Source organism: Citrus clementina, unplaced genomic scaffold, assembly GCF_000493195.1.
Source record: "Citrus clementina cultivar Clemenules unplaced genomic scaffold, Citrus_clementina_v1.0 scaffold_9, whole genome shotgun sequence".
Taxonomy (NCBI): Eukaryota; Viridiplantae; Streptophyta; class Magnoliopsida; order Sapindales; family Rutaceae; genus Citrus; species Citrus x clementina.
This window is the reverse complement of record NW_006261964.1, coordinates 15,579,390-15,599,958: the sequence shown is the minus strand read 5'-3', so window position 1 is coordinate 15,599,958 and position 20,569 is coordinate 15,579,390. Positions and strand designations below refer to the sequence as shown.

General features: G+C 33.0%; 2 protein-coding genes and 1 long non-coding RNA gene across 3 annotated transcripts in view; 1 reads left to right on the top strand and 2 right to left on the bottom strand.

The window, feature by feature from the left end:
- Window positions 1-5,133: 5,133 nt before the first annotated feature.
- Window positions 5,134-5,980, bottom strand: LOC18031511 (anaphase-promoting complex subunit 11). Its single transcript, XM_024186710.1, has 2 exons — window positions 5,710-5,980; window positions 5,134-5,589 (listed from the first exon to the last, which is right to left on the bottom strand). The coding sequence occupies exons 1-2, from the start codon at window positions 5,978-5,980 to the stop codon at window positions 5,468-5,470; spliced, it is 393 nt and encodes a 130-aa protein (XP_024042478.1). The 3' UTR covers window positions 5,134-5,467.
- Window positions 5,981-9,738: 3,758 nt separating this feature from the next.
- On the top strand, window positions 9,739-12,308 carry LOC112098362. Its single transcript, XR_002905484.1, has 4 exons — window positions 9,739-9,781; window positions 9,966-10,779; window positions 11,268-11,434; window positions 11,922-12,308. It is a non-coding gene; the product is annotated as an uncharacterized LOC112098362 (long non-coding RNA).
- Window positions 12,309-15,873: 3,565 nt separating this feature from the next.
- LOC112100259 (small ubiquitin-related modifier 2-like) overlaps window positions 15,874-20,569 on the bottom strand; it is a 6,718-nt gene continuing 2,022 nt past the window's right edge. Inside the window, exons 3-4 of the mRNA XM_024189173.1 lie at window positions 16,225-16,229; window positions 15,874-15,963 (exon numbers count right to left, since the gene is read on the bottom strand). Of these exons, the coding sequence (XP_024044941.1) occupies window positions 15,889-15,963; window positions 16,225-16,229 (80 nt within the window). The 3' untranslated portion in view covers window positions 15,874-15,888. The remainder of the gene's footprint in view (window positions 15,964-16,224; window positions 16,230-20,569) is intronic.

Here is a 20,569-nt window from a genome sequence, read left to right as displayed (position 1 = left end):
AATTTCACGTAGCGTTCCCCTAGCTAAGTTGCAGGATCCTCTGAGGTTGGTTAACTTTTTTTTTTTTTTTTTAAAGTTTATTAGAGGTGTGCAAAGCCCAAATTAATTTTTTAACTCTCAACTTTTCTTAGAATTTGAGATATTGGGTTATTAATTTCGAGCCGTTTCACATCGTTAGAGAGTGGGGTCCAGACGCATTTTTAGGTGCAAAGCGCAAGAAGGAAATTGTAGGATCCTCTTCATCTGCATTTTTGTTTTCCAGTTATGACAGCAATGTTGCTTCAGTGCAGATAATTTTTTTTATTTTGTTCTGCTATTTATTTAGAAATGGAAGGACGCAGGTGGGAAGATCTTGATGAGGACCGTTTGTTGAATGTGCTTGGAAGAGTTGGCATGGAGTCACTAATATTGGATGTCCATTTTGTAAGCAAGTCATGGCACAGAGCAAAGTTTCGATCCATTTATTTGGGAAAAACTTGTTTTTCCTTCCTCTTACAGGTCCATGTTACATAAATTTAAGCAAGCATATGGAATCAAGGTAAAGACTAAAGACTTCCTCTCAATTTATAAAGCTCATAGTTGATCGCAGCTGTGGAAATGCTACTGTTCTTATTCCTCCACACTGTTGCTTAACGGAGAGTTTGTAAGTATGCTGCGACTAAGTAAGTTTTCCAAGCTCCCTTCGAAATTAAGTTTATACCGGAAGTAATCAAAAAAGAAGACACGGAGCTTTTTTATTCTTTTTTTTTTATTATTTCTTGTCTTTTGTATTTGCTCTTCCCTCATGGCTCATACCAAGGCATTTGGTGCAATTAGCACATGCTCTTTTTTGTTTGATAATGTTTAGTAGCATTTTATTGAATCAAGTGAGATGACAAATTATTATTTTTTTAGGTGTCCAGCCTGAAAATTTTGGGCTTGTATCCTATTCTTTGCCTGTACAAGATATCTGTAATCCCAGGACTCGAACAATACTGGAGGAATTTGGAAGGTTTAATTCTTGGAATGTCCAATGACATGAGAGCAATCCTGACCCAAATCTGCCTCAACTGCAAGAACTTTAGCTGGGTTATATGCTCATGGAGTTCTTATTGGAAAAAAGGAGGCATCAGCCATTGTAACTTTCCTCCCTAAGATTAAGCAATTGTATCTGGGTTAGGTGTGCATGGATCGGGAGTATCTAGTGATTATACTGCAGGGATGCAAAGAACTTGTGTATTTAGGCCTCCCTGATTGTGTAGGTTTTAATGTTGATACTGAGATTTTGAAACTCACTTCTTATATCAGTACATTCAAGTATGGATGTTCAACAGCCAAACCTAATGATGATGATGGTTGAGTATGATGATGTAGCTTGATCACTATGATGACCTGGTTGAATATGGTTGTAGTTCAGGTTATGAATTAGTTAGCCTATTGTCACGGGATGAGTTTTGTTGCGCAGCAACCCATGCGGCACTTAGACGACTTCTAACACACAAGTCGCTAAGTAAACCTTTTCGAACTTCTTAACTAGCTAAACAATAATGCTTTGTGGAAATCCTAAGAGAAGCAAGAGCATAATAGCCAAATATAATTATATTACACACTTAAAAGTATATATTACAAGAGAGCTTTACAAGAGATGTAGAGAGCTTGTGTGTGTTGGATTTTGTCCAAATGAGGAGTGCCCACCCATATTTATAGGTGTGGGAGTGCTAGGTCTAGAGAGTTCCTAGCCACTTGCATAAATATCTAGGGACCTAAGTGGAGAATCCTAGAAACTTCTAGCCTATGTACAATTTGTAGAGAATTCTAGATCTTGGGCCATGCTAGGTGATTTGCTAAGCGCACTACAGTTGGCTAGTTGTGTTGGCAGTCCATTTATAAGCGCAACCCGCTTCTAAGTACATCCCGCCTTTTGTGCTAAGCGCATCCCGCTTTTAAGCGCACTCCACGTCTAGGCGAACTTTTGCTAAGTTGACTCATGTCCGCGGATTTAACCTCCGGTTGCGGGAGATTTGAGCGGCCTGTGACAATCCTCCCCCACCTATGCTAGCGGCATTCTCGTCTCAATCTCGTTTTTGCTTTTTTGGACTTGTTCTGCGATTTGCCATTGGTCCTCTTCGCGTTCCCATGTGGTTTTGCGTTTGGGGAGGTTCCGCCACTTGTGTTGCGTGGGTCGTTTCCTTGGTGTTGCGGCGTCCCTTGTTGTGCTTCCGCAATTCCTCTTGCTTGGGTGGCTTTGCGCGTTGCTTCAACACTCGTCTCGGTGGAAGCTTCAGAGGCATAACGTCCTTGCCCTTGTTGTGGACGGCTCGTGCTTGTTGTGGGACTTGGCTTGGAGGGCTTTTGGAATCCTCTCCCTTGTCGTGTTGCCAGATGAAGACTAAGGGGCTGGGATTCTTCTTGAATCCTCGTCTGCATTGCATGATCGAGAGCGCCTTTCCGCAAGCTGTGCGCGCTCGACCTGTACTACGCATGCTTTACTCCCATTGAAGATACTAAGGGAGTTCGTGGCTTAGAAATGTGTTGCACTTAGAAATAGACCGCCAACACAACTAGCCAACGGTGGTGCGCTTAGCAAATCACCTAACATGGCTCAAGATTTAGAATTTTCTATAAATTGTACATAGGCTAGAAGTTTCTAGGATTCTCCACTTAGGTCCCTAGATATTTATGCAAGTGGCTAGGAACTCTTTAGACCTAACACTCCACCACCTATAAATATAGGGGGACACTCCTCATTTGGACAACACCCAACATACAAGCTCTCTACATCTCTTGTAAAGTTCTCTTATAATATACTTTTAAGTGTGTAATATAATTATATTTGACCATTACGCTCTTGTTTCTCCTAGCATTTCCACAAAGTATTCTTACTTAGCTAGTTGAGAAGTTCGGAAAGACTTACTTAGCGACTTGTGTGCTAGAAGTCGTCTAAGTGCCGCACGGGTTACTGCATAACAAAACTCATCCCGTGACAAATGGTATCAAAGCCGCGCTTGTCATCTCTTGAAGCCCTCGTTGCGAGCTCGCCAAGCGCTCCAATGCCGCACCACCCCAGGTCCCCAACCTTTTGGGCGCAAGGGTCAACAAGCAGGACGGGTTTTCACACCCCCAAGCGTCTGCACGCGAGTCCTCTCCCCGGATTGAGGACGAGTAGGCAGAGAGTTCATGGGTGAGATTGACAAGGTGATCTTCACGTTTGCGCGCGGAAGTGCACATTTGCGAGGCGTACTCTTCATGCATGAGGACGTGCATGGTCGTGGTGGTGGGAGAATGTCGCGGACCGCAATCGTGACACCCAAGATATGCGCTTGTACGCTAGTATTGATGATGGTTGTGTTGACTGTTGGAGACGTGCTTCAGGGGCGTGCGTGTGAGGAATACAATGGTCCTAGATTCCTTGGAGTTCAGGCAGGGCGACCCGGTTGAGTTTGGGGAGCTTGTCGCTAGTCGAGGACTTAACGTTGAAGGGGGATCTAGGCGAAGCCTTGCACACACTGGTTGGGAACTGGAGTCATTCTCCTGATGAGCGTAAGGCAAGGCGAAACCAGTCGATATTGTGCCGCTTCCACTAGGCTTACTCTCGTAGTATGGGATGCAGGAGTGCCGCACGGGCTCGAAACGTCTCGTCCCGTGACACTATGCCATGGTAATTTTTTCTGCATGCTTCTCGATATGTTGGCAAAAGTTCTAAATTTCATGCATTCTCCTACATGCTATATATTGAACACACACACACACCCACACACACACACACACACATATCTGTCTATCTACGAATCTTCTCAATATGCTGGAAAAAGTTCTAAATTTCATGCATTCTTCTAAATGCTATATATTGAACACACACACACCCACACACACATACACATATATCTGTCTATCTACGTATCTATCTTAGCTTCATATCTATGAATATCTATCTTATTTTGCTGTCAAAGCTTGTCAAAATGCGCACACGTGCGCATATATTGCTCATTTTTTATGTGCTATCTGAGTGTCAAAGATTGATATTCAAGCTTTAGGTCTGATTTATAGCTTGTGTTGGTACTGAATTTGAGTGGAAAACTGGATGTCTTGATATTTCCACTTCAATATTACCAAAATAATTCTTTCAAAAGTTTTTACAGTCATCTGCTTGAGTTTTAGCTGTCTGTGCTGTCATCTTAGAATCAATTTCATTGTATCACTTAATAGCTCTGAAAAGGTTGGATCCGAGAAGCATTGGCCTGTACTCAGGATTTTGAAACCAGTGGATATGCCAACGTTGCTAAAGCAGTGAATTCTGTGAGATAATAGCCTTCCAAAAGCCAGGGGATGAGCCTTCAATAGAGGAGCATATGAAGCATTTGACCTCTTCTCCTCAACCTCAACCGAGGAAAGGTTATTTGAGAAGCTATCGGAACTAGATGTACTTTTAACATTATAGCATTATTTGAATATGAAACTTCGTTGAGAGTGAGCTAGAAAATCTTAAGTTGATTTGAATCTGTGTTGGAATGTTTATTCAGTTGATTTGATTTCCTTGATGAAATGGCAAAATTGCAGTTGTCTGAGAGTGGAGCGAGTAGAGTATCTTCAGTTAAAATTATGTCCGTACAATTTGAATGGCTTCATGATTTTTGTTCATGAAAATTCCTTTTCTTCTTTCAATACTACTTTCTTTATCCCTAAAAACAATGGCCATTTGGAAGTTGTGATTGTATAACCTTGTGTCGCTCCATCAACGAAAGTGATCACAATCTGACTTAAGATATCAAATGTCTAATAGTCACACAGGCGGAAACACTAATCAATCAAATTAGATTCCAGCTCTTCAATATTGCGTGATTTGACAGTTTAGATTATCTTTAGCACACGACATGAGTCCCAATAGTCAGAGTGTAAAAGCCTTTTATCACTGTCAAAATCTAGGCTATAGATATAAGTCCAATTACAACCATTTCTTCGACAAGACGCAGGTCTGCGGTGCACATTTGGTTTCCATTAGGGAGAGAATGTGAACCATAGCCAGCCTTCAAGGTCACAACTAAAGCACAGCTGGAGCAGAAATTTCCACGATAAATAGATACATTTTATGAAGAATGTAATCTGCTTGTTAATTGATGATTTCCTCATGAATTTTACAGAATCAAACCCAGAGTAGAACTCTAATCTGCATGCTTCAATAATGGGGTACATGATGAAAAACTGAAAATACACGAAAATTTGTTGCAGTTTCTTTGAGAAACAGATGAGATTTCTGTGCTCGACAGAATTTGATACCTTTGACATGCCTGTGGATACTTAAATGTATCAACACGCAGCACACAAGTTTAGTTAATTGATTTAAAACTGCCATTGCTTTCTTAGTATGGTGAGCAATTCAATGTGAAGTTAAATGAAAGACAAATTCCTCATCAAGATTGTAAAGCTAGAGGGGCTGGAAGGTTTCATAGCAGGCAGGTTTGGATGCTTGTAGATTCCCCTTCAACAGTACTCAATCTGATCCTTTGAATTGCCATTCCCTTCGGCACATGGGACAATGTGCTTGAGGAGTTTGAGAATTCACCCACTTCAAGATGCAATGAAGATGGAATGCATGGTTGCAGGCACCCCAAACTGCAAGATGATACAGTACAAAATGAAAATGAGTGATTGTATCCTTCACTCCATTATTACAGCTGACTAAACAGTACGCACATCAAGCCATCATTAAATTAACTAATTGTAGCTGCTTACTTAATGGGCAATCATCACCGGGTAGTTTACAATCAGGACAACAGCCATCAAAGGCCATCCGGCAAATTCCACATGTTTCATCTTGTGCATCCCACGTCCATGAAGCAACAGCATGCCACCTATTTTCCCACAAATACTTCCATAAATGCAAGACAATACTTAAACTGAAAATATTTTCATTCAACCCCAGAATTCTACCAATATCCTTCGATAAATGCAAGACAATGCTTAAATGAAAATAGTAGAGATATAGGAGAGATGAAGATAACATACTCTGGTTAAAGCCCGGGGCACATTCAGAAAGGAAATAAGTCAAGGAAACACTGTTTCTTTGGTTAAAAGAAAAGTATTAAATTAGCAACAAGTGAATCCAAATTCACAAATTTGACACAACACAACAATCAACCTTTTATCAACCCAGCGGATGACTACTTGATAATGTCATCTCAAATGACAAAAAATCATACAATATTGTACATGAGACACACACAAGTACGACAGCAAACTCAAAGTCCGAACACTAGCCAGCCAAGGAAAACTGTAATTGAACTTCTCAATTTCAGCTGCCAGATCACACTGGTGTTTGCCCTTCTAAATCTTCTCCACCTTTCACCAAAATTCACTTACTACCGTAAAACTTCTTTCAATTTTTCTCTTCTACAGCAATGGTTAACGAGCCCCATTAGAAACAATCGACAAGCTAGCTGATAAAAGGTTAAAAATTCTTTTATCATATGGGATAATCAAAGATTTTATCAAATGATGATCCCCGATAGAAACTACCCACAAGCCAGCTACTAAAAGTTTAAAAGTTCAGCATTGAAGAAGTCAATCGTCAATCACTAACAAGGATACGCAAGATCTTGACTTTCATCTCCGTCTCCCACGAATCAGAACTCGACTGCTGTAATTGAAAAATGAACAAAAGATGGTGGCATTCAGTTAGTAATGGAAGAACCAAAACCAATGCATTAACTTCAGGGCTCAAATTCTTTCTGGGTAGAACCACTTCGAGTAATTTGACAAAATAATACAGAATTTTTCGAAATTTTGAATTGGAAGTCAAAGAGCTACGATGTTTCTAGTACTGAACACACTCCTTCAAGCAAAACTGATCACACATGAAAATAATTTTATAAATTTGAAAAAAAAAAAAGATTTTGAACTAAACACAGAAATACAAAATCTAGGGTTTGTGATTGAATCTTTAACACATTCTCTGAACATAAATTGGCATAGCTAACATGGTCCGAGAGTGCAGAAGAAACTCACTTGTTACGGCGAACTGAATTATTCTTGACAAATTTCCTGCAATGAATTTTATGGTTACGGCGAATTGAAATCAGGTTTTACTGGACACTTGGATGCGGTTTGGTTTTTTTCCTATTCGGTTTACGAGGTTTCAACTTTCAAACCAAAATTCAAATTAGATGTGCAGCGCTCTCTTTTTTACTTTTTTATGCTGACACGTGTGGAATAGAGGTAGTACAAACATAGTTTTAAATCATATGATTTTACAGTAAATTAAATGCTGACTTTTTTTTAAATCGTTTGATTTATAGCGTATCCATGCAAAAATAAAAACGTCTACATTTGAGAATATATATACACACACATAATTTTTTATATTTAAAAAGAGTCTTGTTAAAGTGCATTTAATATAATTAACAATCAAATAAATTTATCAACTGACTCACTTGATTCTGTTGTTATGTTACTTATTTTTATATTAAAAAAGTTGATTATAAGTTACAATAAGTAAATCTTAAGAAAATTCTAAAAAAAGAAAAATAATAAACATGAAGGTGACTCTCAATTTTCAAGAAACAATTTAATTTTCTCTCAATTCGTACTTTACAATTTTTATTTGAAGTTTAATCTACCTTCTCTCTCCTTCTATTTACATGTTTTCTTATTTTTTCTTTTACTGTCTTCTTTGATATTTTCTATCCGTACTATAAACTAAAGCCTAATAAAAATTTAAAACCAAACAGAATCTAAAATTCTGATTTTGGTTTCGTTTATCCAAAGAAACTCTGTTGAATATTCTTTTTCATAAACCTTTAGGGTATGCTTGGCAGCACGTATTAAGAGGGTACGTATTGTACTTATTTTTTTAACCAATGTTTGGTAAAATTATTTAACTGATATATACGGTATAAAAGGGTAAAATTAATATAGATTTGAATGTGTAATAAAGATCCGCACCAACCTCGGGTCTTTATTAACTTGGTCAATAAGATTAAAATTAAAAGAAAAGTAAAATAAGTTACAACACGTACCATCTTCTTCTTCGCTTCTGAAAACAAATTCACGGACAACTTTTTACCAAATCCTATTGTTATAGGTAATTTCAGCACTTAACTTTAGCAAATCTTTATTAAGCATTCAAATATTAACTAGATCCACATTAATTTCAGAGGAAATTTGGTCTTACTCCCGAGTTGTTATCAAAGATTTTCAAAAGTTTTTTGGGTTCTCCTTCATTTGCTAGGTATGTTTTGCTTAGATACAAAATAAAAATCATGCATTAGTCATTATGAAATAGTGTAATGGTTGACATTTGTTTGTTGATTTCATTCTGTTATGGTCATAACTTGACCAATTAAAAAAAGAAAAAAGCCATGCAACTTATATTTTGTTTATTGATTTGGTTCTGTTTATGGTTATAACTTGACTAATTAAAAAATAAAAAATAAAAAATAAAAAAGTCATGCGGTTTATATCTGAGCTTATATTGAGCGATGATTATGATAAGAATAGATATATTACTTGCTCTATCACTAGGGAACAATTAAGATAAAGATTCCTAGCACTTTAATATTCAATAGTAAAGATGATTAAGGTAAAAGAGGTTTTGGGTACAAAGGAATTATTATTGAGAAATGCCTAAATTAATAAAGTTGTAAGTCCATGTTTTGTTGGGTAAAAAAGTCTCAATATCTGCTTGTTTATGTTTTTATTTCTATTTACGATATTTGGAAGTTCTGATTTGAAATTTACGTTTTATTTACCGTGAGTTCTAGCATTTTTTGATGAACTTGCAACTATGGAACTTTCTGTTGAAGAAGAACTTCTAGCTCTAGAGCTAATTTTAAAGAAACCCCATAATATTTCAATTTTCAAGTCTTGTGAGTGTGAGGTAACATTTGTTCATATGCTCTTGCATAAAGCACTAGGGTGATATGTTGCTTAAAATGGCTGTGATATTTTAAAGCCAATAATATTTTGGTGTAGAAAAGATGCGTGTACTAAACACAACCCAATAATTTGGTATAGTATTATAGCATGTGGGTGCATTGTGTACTTAACACAACTCAAAATTTTGGTATGATATTGTTGTAATATTGTATTATTAAGTTGCACAAATTTTTATAAACTTTGGAATGATTATATTAAGGTTGAAAATTCTCGTACGATGGAAAATTATATACTTTATTAATGTAATTTGATTAGAATTATTTTTTTGTGATTAATTTTCATAGAAAATGTGAAGAAAAATCATGTGTCGAATTTTTTTAAAATTTATAGTTACATAAATCTAGAAACAAATATAAAAATATTAAACTTGTGTGTAAGTATTTTCTTATATATATATATATATAAGTTAGGATATCCATCTTTTTTAGCATTCAAAAATTATTAAATGTTGTGAGGATTATGCTATTTATTATTTAATATAACAAGGTTAGTTATTTACTGAAATTATTTATTTTTAACAAAACTGAATACAGTCCAGTATATGATATATGCCAAACACAGGACTATTGAACAGCTCAGCACCAAATACTATACAGTTTACACAATAGGCTATTTTAATACACACCATTTTATACAATACAATTCAGTACAATACAGTATAATCCAGCGGGGAGCACCAAACACACCCTTATTGCTCTTTTTTGTCAACTATCGAGCTGCCAAGTGTACCTTCTTCTGAATGCCACGTCTGCTTTGAGCTTTGAGTGAGTCTCTGACTGAAGTTGGCATAAACCCAATTTTGCTTTTCGTTTTGTTTCAATCTTTAGCCTCTGGTTATTAGCAAAAGCGACTTCCTCTTCACTCCGTTCTGGTAATTATATTTTTTTTATTCTTTTAATTTCCCGTTTTTATTTTTTTAGTTTTGTCAATTCTGAATGATAATCAAGATAGTTTGATTAATGGGAATTAAATTTTCATTTTGTGAATAGAGCAATTTTGCTGTAGTTCAAATATAAAGCTTATTGATATTTTCTTTTTCATTTTTATTTATTTAGAAAATGGAAGGACAGAGGTGGGGTGAATGTGCCTGGAAGAGTGGGAGTTTGAGTCACTTCTATTGGATGTCCCTTTTGTGTGCAAGCCTTGATCCTTTGTCCCGGGAAAATCTTGTTTTCCCTTCGTCTTACAATTCATTTTTAGATAAATTTATGCACGTGTATGGAGTCAAGATGAAGTCTTGCACCCAATTTATAAAGTTCATTATTGTTGATCGTAGCTGTGGAAATGCTACTGCCCTTATTCTTCCCGGCTGTTGCTCAGCAGAGGGTTTCATAGATGCTGCCGAGAAGTGGTTTTCTAATAGTGGTTCTTGATAAAGAATCGTAGAAGTGAATCAAGAGGGATGATGAATTGCTGTTTTCAGGTGTGCAGCCTTGAAAACTTTGGGCGTGTATCCTATTGTTTGTCTTAAGCTGTTACTAGTTATCCCTCAGCTGATAGGAAACTGGAAAAACTTGGAAGGTTTAATTCTTGGGAAGTCTATTGATATAATAGAAATCATCCCTCAAATTGGCCTCAGGTGCAAGAACTTTAGCTGGTTACTTGTTCATGGAGTTCGCATTGGAAAATATGAGGCATCAGCCATTGTCAAGTACTTTTCAAAGATTAAGGAATTGCATCTGATGTGAGTTTCTATTGAGCGGGAGAATCTGGTGGTGATACTGCAGGGCTGCAAAGAACTTGTGCGTTTAGGTTTTTGTGAATGTGTAGGTTTCGAGGTCGATGAGGAGATATTGAAGCTCGCTTCTCATATTAGAACTTTTGAGTATGAATGTTCAAGAGCCAAATCAGTGCCTCCTGATGATGATGGTGAGCTTGTGAAAATGTGTCTTGTTGGCCTTATTGATGATGATTGTAGTTCAGTTTATGAATTAATTACCCCAATACACATTTGCATGGTAATTTATTATGTATTTTTCTCAATGATACACGGCAAAAGTTCTGAATTTGATGCATTCTCCTAAATGTGATATCTTAAAAATATATTTGATTATGTATCTTTGCTTCATATCTATGAATATCTATTATATTTCGCTGTAAAAGCTTGTCAAAATAAACATGCATTTATATTTTGCTTGTTTCATTTGTGCATTTGTAAACATGCATTTATGTTTTCCAGATTGATATTCAAGTTTATGTCTGATTTATAGCTTGTATGAGTGATGGATTGACTTCAAATTTTTGGTATTTTTACTTAAAACATAATACCTGGATGATTCTTCAAATTTCTTCTGCTTGAGTTTTTGCTGTGGTTTACGACATCAGTTTAGAATTAATTTCATTCCATCTTTTAATAGTTCAGAGAAGGCATAGGCCGGCACCGAAGTTTATGAAACTGGCAGATGTGCAGATGCTGCTCAAGCATTGAACTCGAGTCCAAGATTATAGCCTTCCCAAAACCCAGGGAAAAGGCTTCATGAGAGAAGAGGCCTTTGAAGCATCTAAGCTTGCTTTCTCAATCAAGGTAAGTTGTTTGAGAAGCTAACAAAACTATCTGGAACTTGCCAGTAATAAGTCCTTTTTTTATTTTCTGTGAACTATATGTATTTTAATACTATAGTGGTATTTGTATATGAGCTTATTGTGTGTAAGTGCTGTAAAATAGAGAACCGATCTTATCTCTTTCCATGTTGTCGTAGTCAATCGGCACAATTTTCAAGTTAAAGTTTCAGTTGTGGAAGTTTTCAGTCAGTTGATTTCATAATGTTTTCTTTTTGATGAATGGGAAAAGTGGAAATGTCCAAGGGTGAAGTCAGATGATAGAGCGAAGATAATCTGAATACATTATGATTGTTTCCTGGTCCAGGATTTTAAAGTGTGGGAAAAGTCAGGGAAAGCTTTAAAACTGTGGGATTTAAGAGACTTAAAACTTAAAGCAGTTTATGTGTTTTTTTGGACTTTCCTGCACTTTAAAATTCCAGATTGAAAGATATATACATATATACACCCAGGGTTTACATTCTGGACTGGAAGCCTCCTCCAAAGGTTGGGTTAAAGCCAACTTGGACAGCCTATCTAAAAGCGATTCTTTTCGGGACTGTTCGTAGGGCTTCAAAATGAAACTTTCTTTGTAGGATTTGGTGTGCCAGTAGTTGTAGACGCTACTTTTAATGCAGAAGTGATGGCGGATATTAAGGTTATTTGAGCAAGTTATAGCTTGTGGTTGGAGTTAAAGGCAACTCTTCTTATTGTCTACTTTTGAGTCTTCAACGTAAATGTTGCGACCTTATCTCCTGTAAGGTCATGCCTTTTGTGAGACTAATGGTGTTGGTTTGCACTTGATACGTTGACGTGGTAGGGAATACCTTCTGCTGAAATTAGCAGCATACTATCTATGGAGCGAACGGCTTTCTAATAATAGCTCAGTTCTATTTTGGCTTAGCTTTACTTCTCCTTAATTATTATTTTTATTTTTCTACTCTTCGTTTTTTCTGTTCTATAATACTCTCTAAAAAACATTTTTTAAGACAATTGATCCTTAATTACCCTAAAAAAATTCTATAAATTGTGAAGATTCTAGATTGTAGCATTCATGCATTCCAGCTTGTAAAACACAATAAAATAATATCAGTGTCTACTCATTTTATTTTTTTACGAACAAATATATCTCCTGCTCTATCTCGATGACAAGTATAAAATTATTAGTCTTCAAATTTGTCTGTTTCATCGTTTAATTTTTGGTTAAAGAAAAAATTTTGGCAATTTACAAAGCTTTTTAAGCTCTTGTAATTATCCATCAAAGTTGGAAAGAAGTTCAGTGTATATACGTCTAATTATTATTTTAACAAAATTTTCAAAATTTGCTGATAAATTTTCCAAAATTGTGCTGATTTCTTTTTTCACAAAAGCTCTTCATGTATAATGAATTTTCATATTTTCATGCATAAATCTTGTGGTCTTTTACACGAACTTTTTATGTTATTAATCTATATTTGATGAATGAAGTAAATCAACAAACATTTTTCTCTTTTGAGAATCTGTATTCACAGTGTCTGTTTCATCTTATCATTTTTGGTTTGCCCTTGGCCTCTAGCCAATACAGTATATATATTTTATATAGAAGTATTGGAGGAAACTAATATTAAAATTTGTTGCTCACTAGTGGAAGAACGCTAGTTGATGGGTTTTACCTTTTGCCGCAAGCAACAAATACCATCGTTTCGACTTTGACCCTTTTGTCTCGGCTGTTTCCTCTCGGCCGTGAGTGCCAAATTCTCAAAACCTCATGACTAAAGGCATAATAAAAAGTTTGTAAAATCCATCCCACTTTTAGAAAATAATTATAAAAAGTTTTCATTATTTTTAAAAATTTCAAATAAAGAAAAATTCAGAAGAATTGATCAATTATATCTATTTTAATTTATTTTATTGTGACTTAAATTTTTTTGTTATATTTGACTAATAAAATTGCTTTAACCTAAATTTAAATTGACTATTTTATCCTTAAAGGGTAAAACTACCAAAAATTTACTTTAACTTCAACAATTTTTTAATTCTATACAAAATTCATTGCTTCTAAATAATTAATTCTACTTTGTTAGTATTATTATTAATTTTTAATTAAACTAACATAATGTCTTTATGAGAAAATACTCATTAAATTATTAGGCTATCAAATTATGTCATTTATATGTAAAATATTGAAAATTATTAGACTTCATTTAAGAAGTTAGATTATAAGTTACAAAATGAAATACCTTAAGTATTAGATACAAGAACACATATGTTTTGGGCAAGTGGGTCATTTTATGTCACAAAGCAAAATAATTAAATAGAACTTATATTAAAGCTACATTAATAGTAAAAAAAAAAAAGGTGAGAACAAAAATATAAGAATGATTTAATTGATTAATTACATTTTTTTGTTGATTTATATTTATTAGGAAACAATGTGCATTTTTTGTAAATTTTTTTAGAAGTGGGGTGAGTTTACACAAATAACAGGGTGAAAATATCCCTACCCTTCATATAATAAAAATTTTTTAACACCATATTAAGTGAATTTTGGTGGATTCAAATATATCCTTAATATTTTATTATTTTATGTAATAATTAATAATTCTGTAATAAATTCTTAAAAATGAATTCCAAATTCAAGTGAAGTTATTGTTAATTAAAAAGCTTTTGATATCGGCTTTAAAAATATTTTGGTAAGTTTAAGCGTTAATACCTAAAATCTCAGTCACTTCTAATAGCATCCTACTTATATAAAAAAATAAAAATAAAATGTAGGTTATTCTGCTTTTCTTTGATATTAAAGTCCTCTATAGAATAATACATTTGAGCAATAGTTATATAGAGTTATCATTTAAATTCATTCGTACAAATTATCATGACAAGATATGATTTAAAAATCAAATCGAATAAATTTGTCTAAATAATTGATATTTGTGGTAAGATTCATATTGATGATTGTTAGAATTCTAGTTAATTTTCTTTCACTTTATGTGCACACTCGAAGAATTATAATAATTATTCTAGACAGGTTAGAAAAAATTAATCAAACTTATTTCAAAGAATATTAGAAATTAACGATACATATTATTCTAATATGTGAGGATGATTTATTTTCCTATCTTATATTATATTTGCTTAATAGTTTTCATAGCTAATTGTGTTGAAGTTAAAATAACTTAACGATGAGTTGCAAATAAAGATGGCCCATGGGCCGTGCCAGCCAATCAAATCATGGCCCCCACTAGAGTTCATGGGCTGGCTCGGCATGGCCCACCAAGTGAATGGACTGTGTTGTGTCATGCCCAATTTTTTTAAAGGCCTAGCACAGTCCACGGCATGAGCCTACCGTGCGGTTGTGCCCAAAAAAATCCATCAATTTTTTTTCCCTTTCAAGCCCACATGTCCAGTGTGTTTGAAAAAAACCCACGTAGTTAGCGTATTTTATTCAAACTCACGTGTTTGATTTTTTTTTTAAGCTGATAAGACTACTACTACTACTACTAATAATAATAATCTTATAACAACAACAACAACAACAACAAAAATTTTTATTAAGGGAGCAATTAATATTTTATTATCAGTTTATCACAAATTTTAATTTATCATAAAAAATATTTCATTCATAATTTCTTTTTGTGTATAAATATGAAAAATATTTCGTTCACAAATGAAACATATCTCCATTAACTAAGTTATGATTTCATAAATGAAATATTAATGTCATAAAATTTTTGATTTATCATTTATAAAATCATGATATTTATTTATTCATTTAATAAATTATAAACATAAGCAATTAGAATATTTATTTAAACTAAAACTTAAATTAATTTTTAAAAGCCGATGCTAAAAAGAATTAAAAGTTTAATTTCAAGATATTAGTAAAATCATAACATTTTATATTTACTTTTTATTAAAAAATTTTGCTTTGATATATTTTGGCTCACGTGCTATTAATGGCCCATGAGCTGCGTACTAGCCTACTAATGAAAAGTACTTATTATGTGCTTTTTCGAATGTCATGCTTTGACTTATCTCTAATCCTGTCATGCTTTTAAGGCTCACGTGTTTGAAATTTTAGGCATGGCCCAACCCACGTGGGTGTTGTGCCATGTGCCCTATCGAAACATACTCGTGTCATGCCGTACTGTACGGACGCATGCCACCCAGCCCATTGACCATCTTCAGTTGCAAAATGCTCCAATTCGGTCGATATTAAACATTGATGCTATTTGTAATAGCATGCACCAAAACCGCAATGATGTGATTCCATGGATCTTAATCTCTAATCTTGTCATGCTTTTAACTTGCCTAAATTAAATTAATTCACCATAAAAAAAAAAAAACAAAACACAACCACAAGAACACAATTAATCCAGTCACTAATCGTAACTTATTCTAATTGGAGGGCTGATTAATTAATTAACTCCCAACAAGACCTTGAGATTATTATTAACCGCTTTATGCCTTGTGATCGCCGCCTTCTCCGGAGACATGGAACACTGCATCAATCTCATCATTATTCTCCAATCCAAGCTGCAAATTAAGTAGAAAATTTTAATTTACATCACGTTTAGTGCAGTGGCAATATTAAAAATAAATGAAAAAGAAAAAAGTGCAACAATATTCTTGTGGTTTGATAAAATGATCACGTAGACAAATCATCTTTTGTATTAAAAAATAATTGCAGAGTAGATAAAATTTAAAATTAAATTAAATTTTTTAAATCAAATTGGAACTGCGATCGTTTTTCCAAAATGAATGAATTAAAGTCTGACTTAGGAAAATAATTAGTACTTGGTTAGAGGTTCAGGATGATCAAAGCGTTCCCCATTGATCACAGAAAGGAGATTTTTTGTCACAATAAATTGTCTGGGAGCTTCTTCATTGGAGCGTCACGTTCGAACTTGAAATATACCTTTGTCTTCATCCTGCAATAAAAACAAATTAATTAACATGATTAATACTGATCATTTACATTTTGGGTTTTTGTTTTTATAATTAGTAAAATTTTGCTAATTATAATTAATTCCTTAAGCTAAAATTCATGATATTCACTATACAACTAATTAAATTTCTAATCATTTTCAGTTGGTGGAGGAAAAATAGAGATCTGGCATCTAGTATTTTTTTTTTAATCAAGTTAAAAATTATTGGCCAATTTTGCCACTTTTGGAGAAGTATGTAATAGGGAAGCATGTGCAGTTTATAAAGTGATATTTTAATGAAGGAAACGTGAAGCTTCAGTCTCTATCAATTCTAATTATTTCAGGATCCATTTTTTTTAACATATTAAAATATCAAGGCATTGGCATAATGGGATCCCACCAGGATTTTACATGTCTCTTTTATACAAATACATTGAAGCAGTCCATTTATATTGTAGAAATTAACCATAATAAAAAAATTAAAAAATTAGAGCAAGTTGCCAGAAAACGGTACTTGAGAAACTTAATTAAAAATATATATAAGTTATTGCAAAAATTAAAGCTAAGATGCATACATAAGCACAACAATTTTTGCTACAACTTCAAAGAAATTCACAAAAAAAAAAAAAACGGAGAAGAAAGTACTACATAAATATAGGAAATTTAGAAAAAAAATGGACCTTGCTCTTGATAGTGGGATTGATAAAATTCTGCTGTGGCCTTTCATTATTCTTACGAGGAGAAGCTGCCTCGAACATTTTTCTTCCTCACAAAAATAAAATCCTTTGAACAAGAACAAATTAATGGTGTTTGAACTTAAATGAGCTTTAAAAGCAAATTAATATATAATGTATAAAAGCAAACTAAAGACCAAAAAAATAAAGTTTTGGTTGGTGGGTTGGTAGTTGAAATTAAAAGCTATATATACCGTATAGTGGCATACGCTTTTTGTTCGACTTGCAAAATTAACTGTTGGATTTGCAAAATTAATGGTGTTCGACTTGCAAAATTAACTTTGTAATCAATAAGGGTGTTCACGGATCGGATTTTGCAGATTTAACGTCAATTTATATCCGATCCATAATTTTACGAATTATAAATTTTTAATCCAATTTAATTCAATTCAATTCAAATCCAATCTATACGTTTGCGGATTGGATGTGCATTGACCCAATCCATATCCAATCCATCATTTTGCGGATTGGTTTGCGGGCTAAAAATTTTTAGTTTTGTCCTATCCACAAATTAATTAAATAAAAAATAATATAAAAATAATTTTCCTACTGATCAAATTCAAGATTAAATAAGATTTAAAAAATTAATTGCTTAAATAAAAGTAAAAAATACATTCAAAGTTTAAAAATATAACACACCAAAAAGAAAAAAATCTCATTTGTTTAGATTAGTACATGAAAATTAACTACTTAGGAAGTTATATTTGTTTATTTAATTATTTTTATTTTATATTATTATCAGACAAAATATAATATGGTGTTAATGTAACTATATTCTAACTTATTTACTTATTAGTAAGTACTAATGCCATATTTACAAGTTTAAATTTTTATTAAATAAATAAAATTGTTTTTTTTTTGCGGATTTGTGGATTTTTACGGATTTATAGAAGTAAATCCATATTCAATCCACCGATTGCGGATTTTCAAATTTTCAATCCAATCCAATCCACTAATACATGGATCAGATTTTTATGGATTAGACGGATTGAGCAGATCAGATTAGATTTTAAACATTCCTAGTGATCAATGTCAATTGTTTAGTGTGTGTGTTTGTGTGTGTGTGTGTATCGATATATATTAGATAAGCTTTAGTTAAGAGCATGCGTTTGAAGTCTTTTAAGCTTTTCGTGTCACTTGTTTTGTTTGAAGTGAATGAGCAACAATTGGATTTTGTTTATTTATTTCACTTTTTGAGATTATACATGACATATTTTCTAAAAAAAGCACAAGTAAATGCACCGTCACTCCATCCCAACCACATGATCGAGTCTATTTTGAAAATATGTTTTTAATTTCCTGAAAGAACTAAAAGCACGTTGGTTAAATGATTTATAATCTAGCACAAAAAAAATTATTTATAAATAAATTTTTATATGTTTTTTTTATTTTTTTTTAAACACAAGTTTGTTTTTACCATATCAGAGGCTTATTGATTTTTTCAATGAATTAATTTAGACCAATTTATTATGATACAACTCAAATTTCTATTCCAAGACATGAGGCATAAAACACAATTAAATGATAAGTACAAAATTATTAGTCTTCAAATTTCTGTTTCATCCTATCATTTATGTTTAAGGGAAAAAAATGGCAATATATAAAGCCTTCTAATTAATCTCTTATTTTTATTTTGCCTTTTTTTTGGGAAATTATCAGCCATATACCCTTAAATGACATCAGTATCAAACGTGCTACAACACTTTTCAAGTGTATCACTCGTATACCCTTGACAAAACACTTCTGCTGTCCACCAATTCGTTAACTGCCGTTTGCGAGTACTGACATCATAAGGGTAATCTAGTCTTTTTTAAAAAACGACACGTCATCCCATTTACCTAGTAAAAAATGACATGTCATATGGTATATTTTGATAAAAATGACATGTCATCCCATTTATCGGATAATTGTTAATAATTGCTAAAAAAAAAGCTACTTTATAACCGAATATACTCCTCCAAAATTTAACCTAAATTATTGAAGATCTACTCCTCCAAACTCAAACTTGAATTTTTTATGGTATAATATGTATAATTGTAAATAATATGTTGTTAATAATTTTTTATGGTATAAGATGAATATTTTTATGGATAATTGTTAATAATATGTACCATTAATAATTCATATTTTTTAAATAAAAAAATGCATTGTTAATAACAAAATAAAAAAAATTTGTGTATTGAAAATTTACATTAATTTTCAAGGTAAATTTATTTTTTTACCTCATTTTGAGTTTAAAGGGTAAAATAGTCATTTTGCTCAAATTCTGTTAAGTTCTTAGCGGTAATAAATGGAAAGGTGGACGCCAGAACTCTTTTGTCAACTTAGGGTATACGAGTGATATAAGCAAAAAGTGTTGTAGCACGTTTGATACTGGTGTCATTTAAAGGTATATGGCTGATAATTTCCCTTTTTTTTTTCCTTGGCAAAAGCCAAATGGTATGACTAAACATATCATGGTGAACTTCTTTAATGTAAAAATGTGGGGAGAAAAAAAAAACTGTGTAATTATTTTAATGTATTTTCTGCTTTGTTTCACATAAAAAAAAAATTCATTAAAGTTGGAAAGAAGTTCAATTTAATCATTACTTTTTCTTCTTATAATTATTTTAAGCAAATTTCGAAAAATGCGTTGATTTCTGTTTCCACAGAAGCTCTATTTAGTCATGTATAATGAATTTTCATATTATCATACATAATTCTTGAGTTCTTGTACACAAAATTTTATTATGTTATTAATAAAAAATTTAATGAATGAAATAAAAAAATAAAAACATTTTAGGAATCTGTATTCGCAATCTCTTTTTCAACTTCTTTTCTTTGCTCTTATCTATATATTATATGTGAAATATTGGAGGAAATTAGTATTAAATTTTGTTCATTACTAGTCGTAATAACTGCAATCTGTTATGGAATCTAAACCTAGAAAAGTGTAGCCGACACTAACCGGATTTCTTCTTCACTTTACCTGCATCGTCACCTCCATACCAAGTCTACGAGTTAGTTCAATTGATTTCATGGTATTTTCTGTATTTAGTTAGTTTTACGGCTGTAATCAGTTAGCTATGTTAGTATAAATAGAACAGACTCTACTGATTTCATTAGTGTGAAAAAGTTAATAAAATTATAATACCATAACATTCTTGCAAATCAGTTTTATCTTTAAAAATAAACTTATTTTCTTGGTGTCCAAACAGCTTTCTTGATTATTACGTTTCCCTACACCCAGTTCCGAAAAGAACTAAACATCGATGATACATCTACCCAGAACTCATAACCTTTCTCAAAATATCTTAATTTAATTATATTATTCCGCTTACAGTAGTAATTTACTTTATGATTTTGGGTAGTCACTATAGTACATTCACGTACTTTCTTCGTTCAATATATCCGGTACAAACTCATATTTGATTTAACGCATGGATTCTAACCAATTTTCTTCCCCCCACAGCACCACAATGACTAATCTTATGCTTGTTT

What these genes read in the sequence shown, in the direction of transcription:
- LOC18031511 (XM_024186710.1), bottom strand. Translation starts at nt 5,980, where the DNA reads ATGTTATCTTCATCTCTCCTATATCTCTACTATTTTCATTTAAGCATT. An exon ending in CGGTGATGATTGCCCATTAA is followed by an intron (nt 5,590 to 5,709) that starts GTAAGCAGCTAC and finishes ATCATCTTGCAG; the next exon opens with TTTGGGGTGCCTGCAACCAT.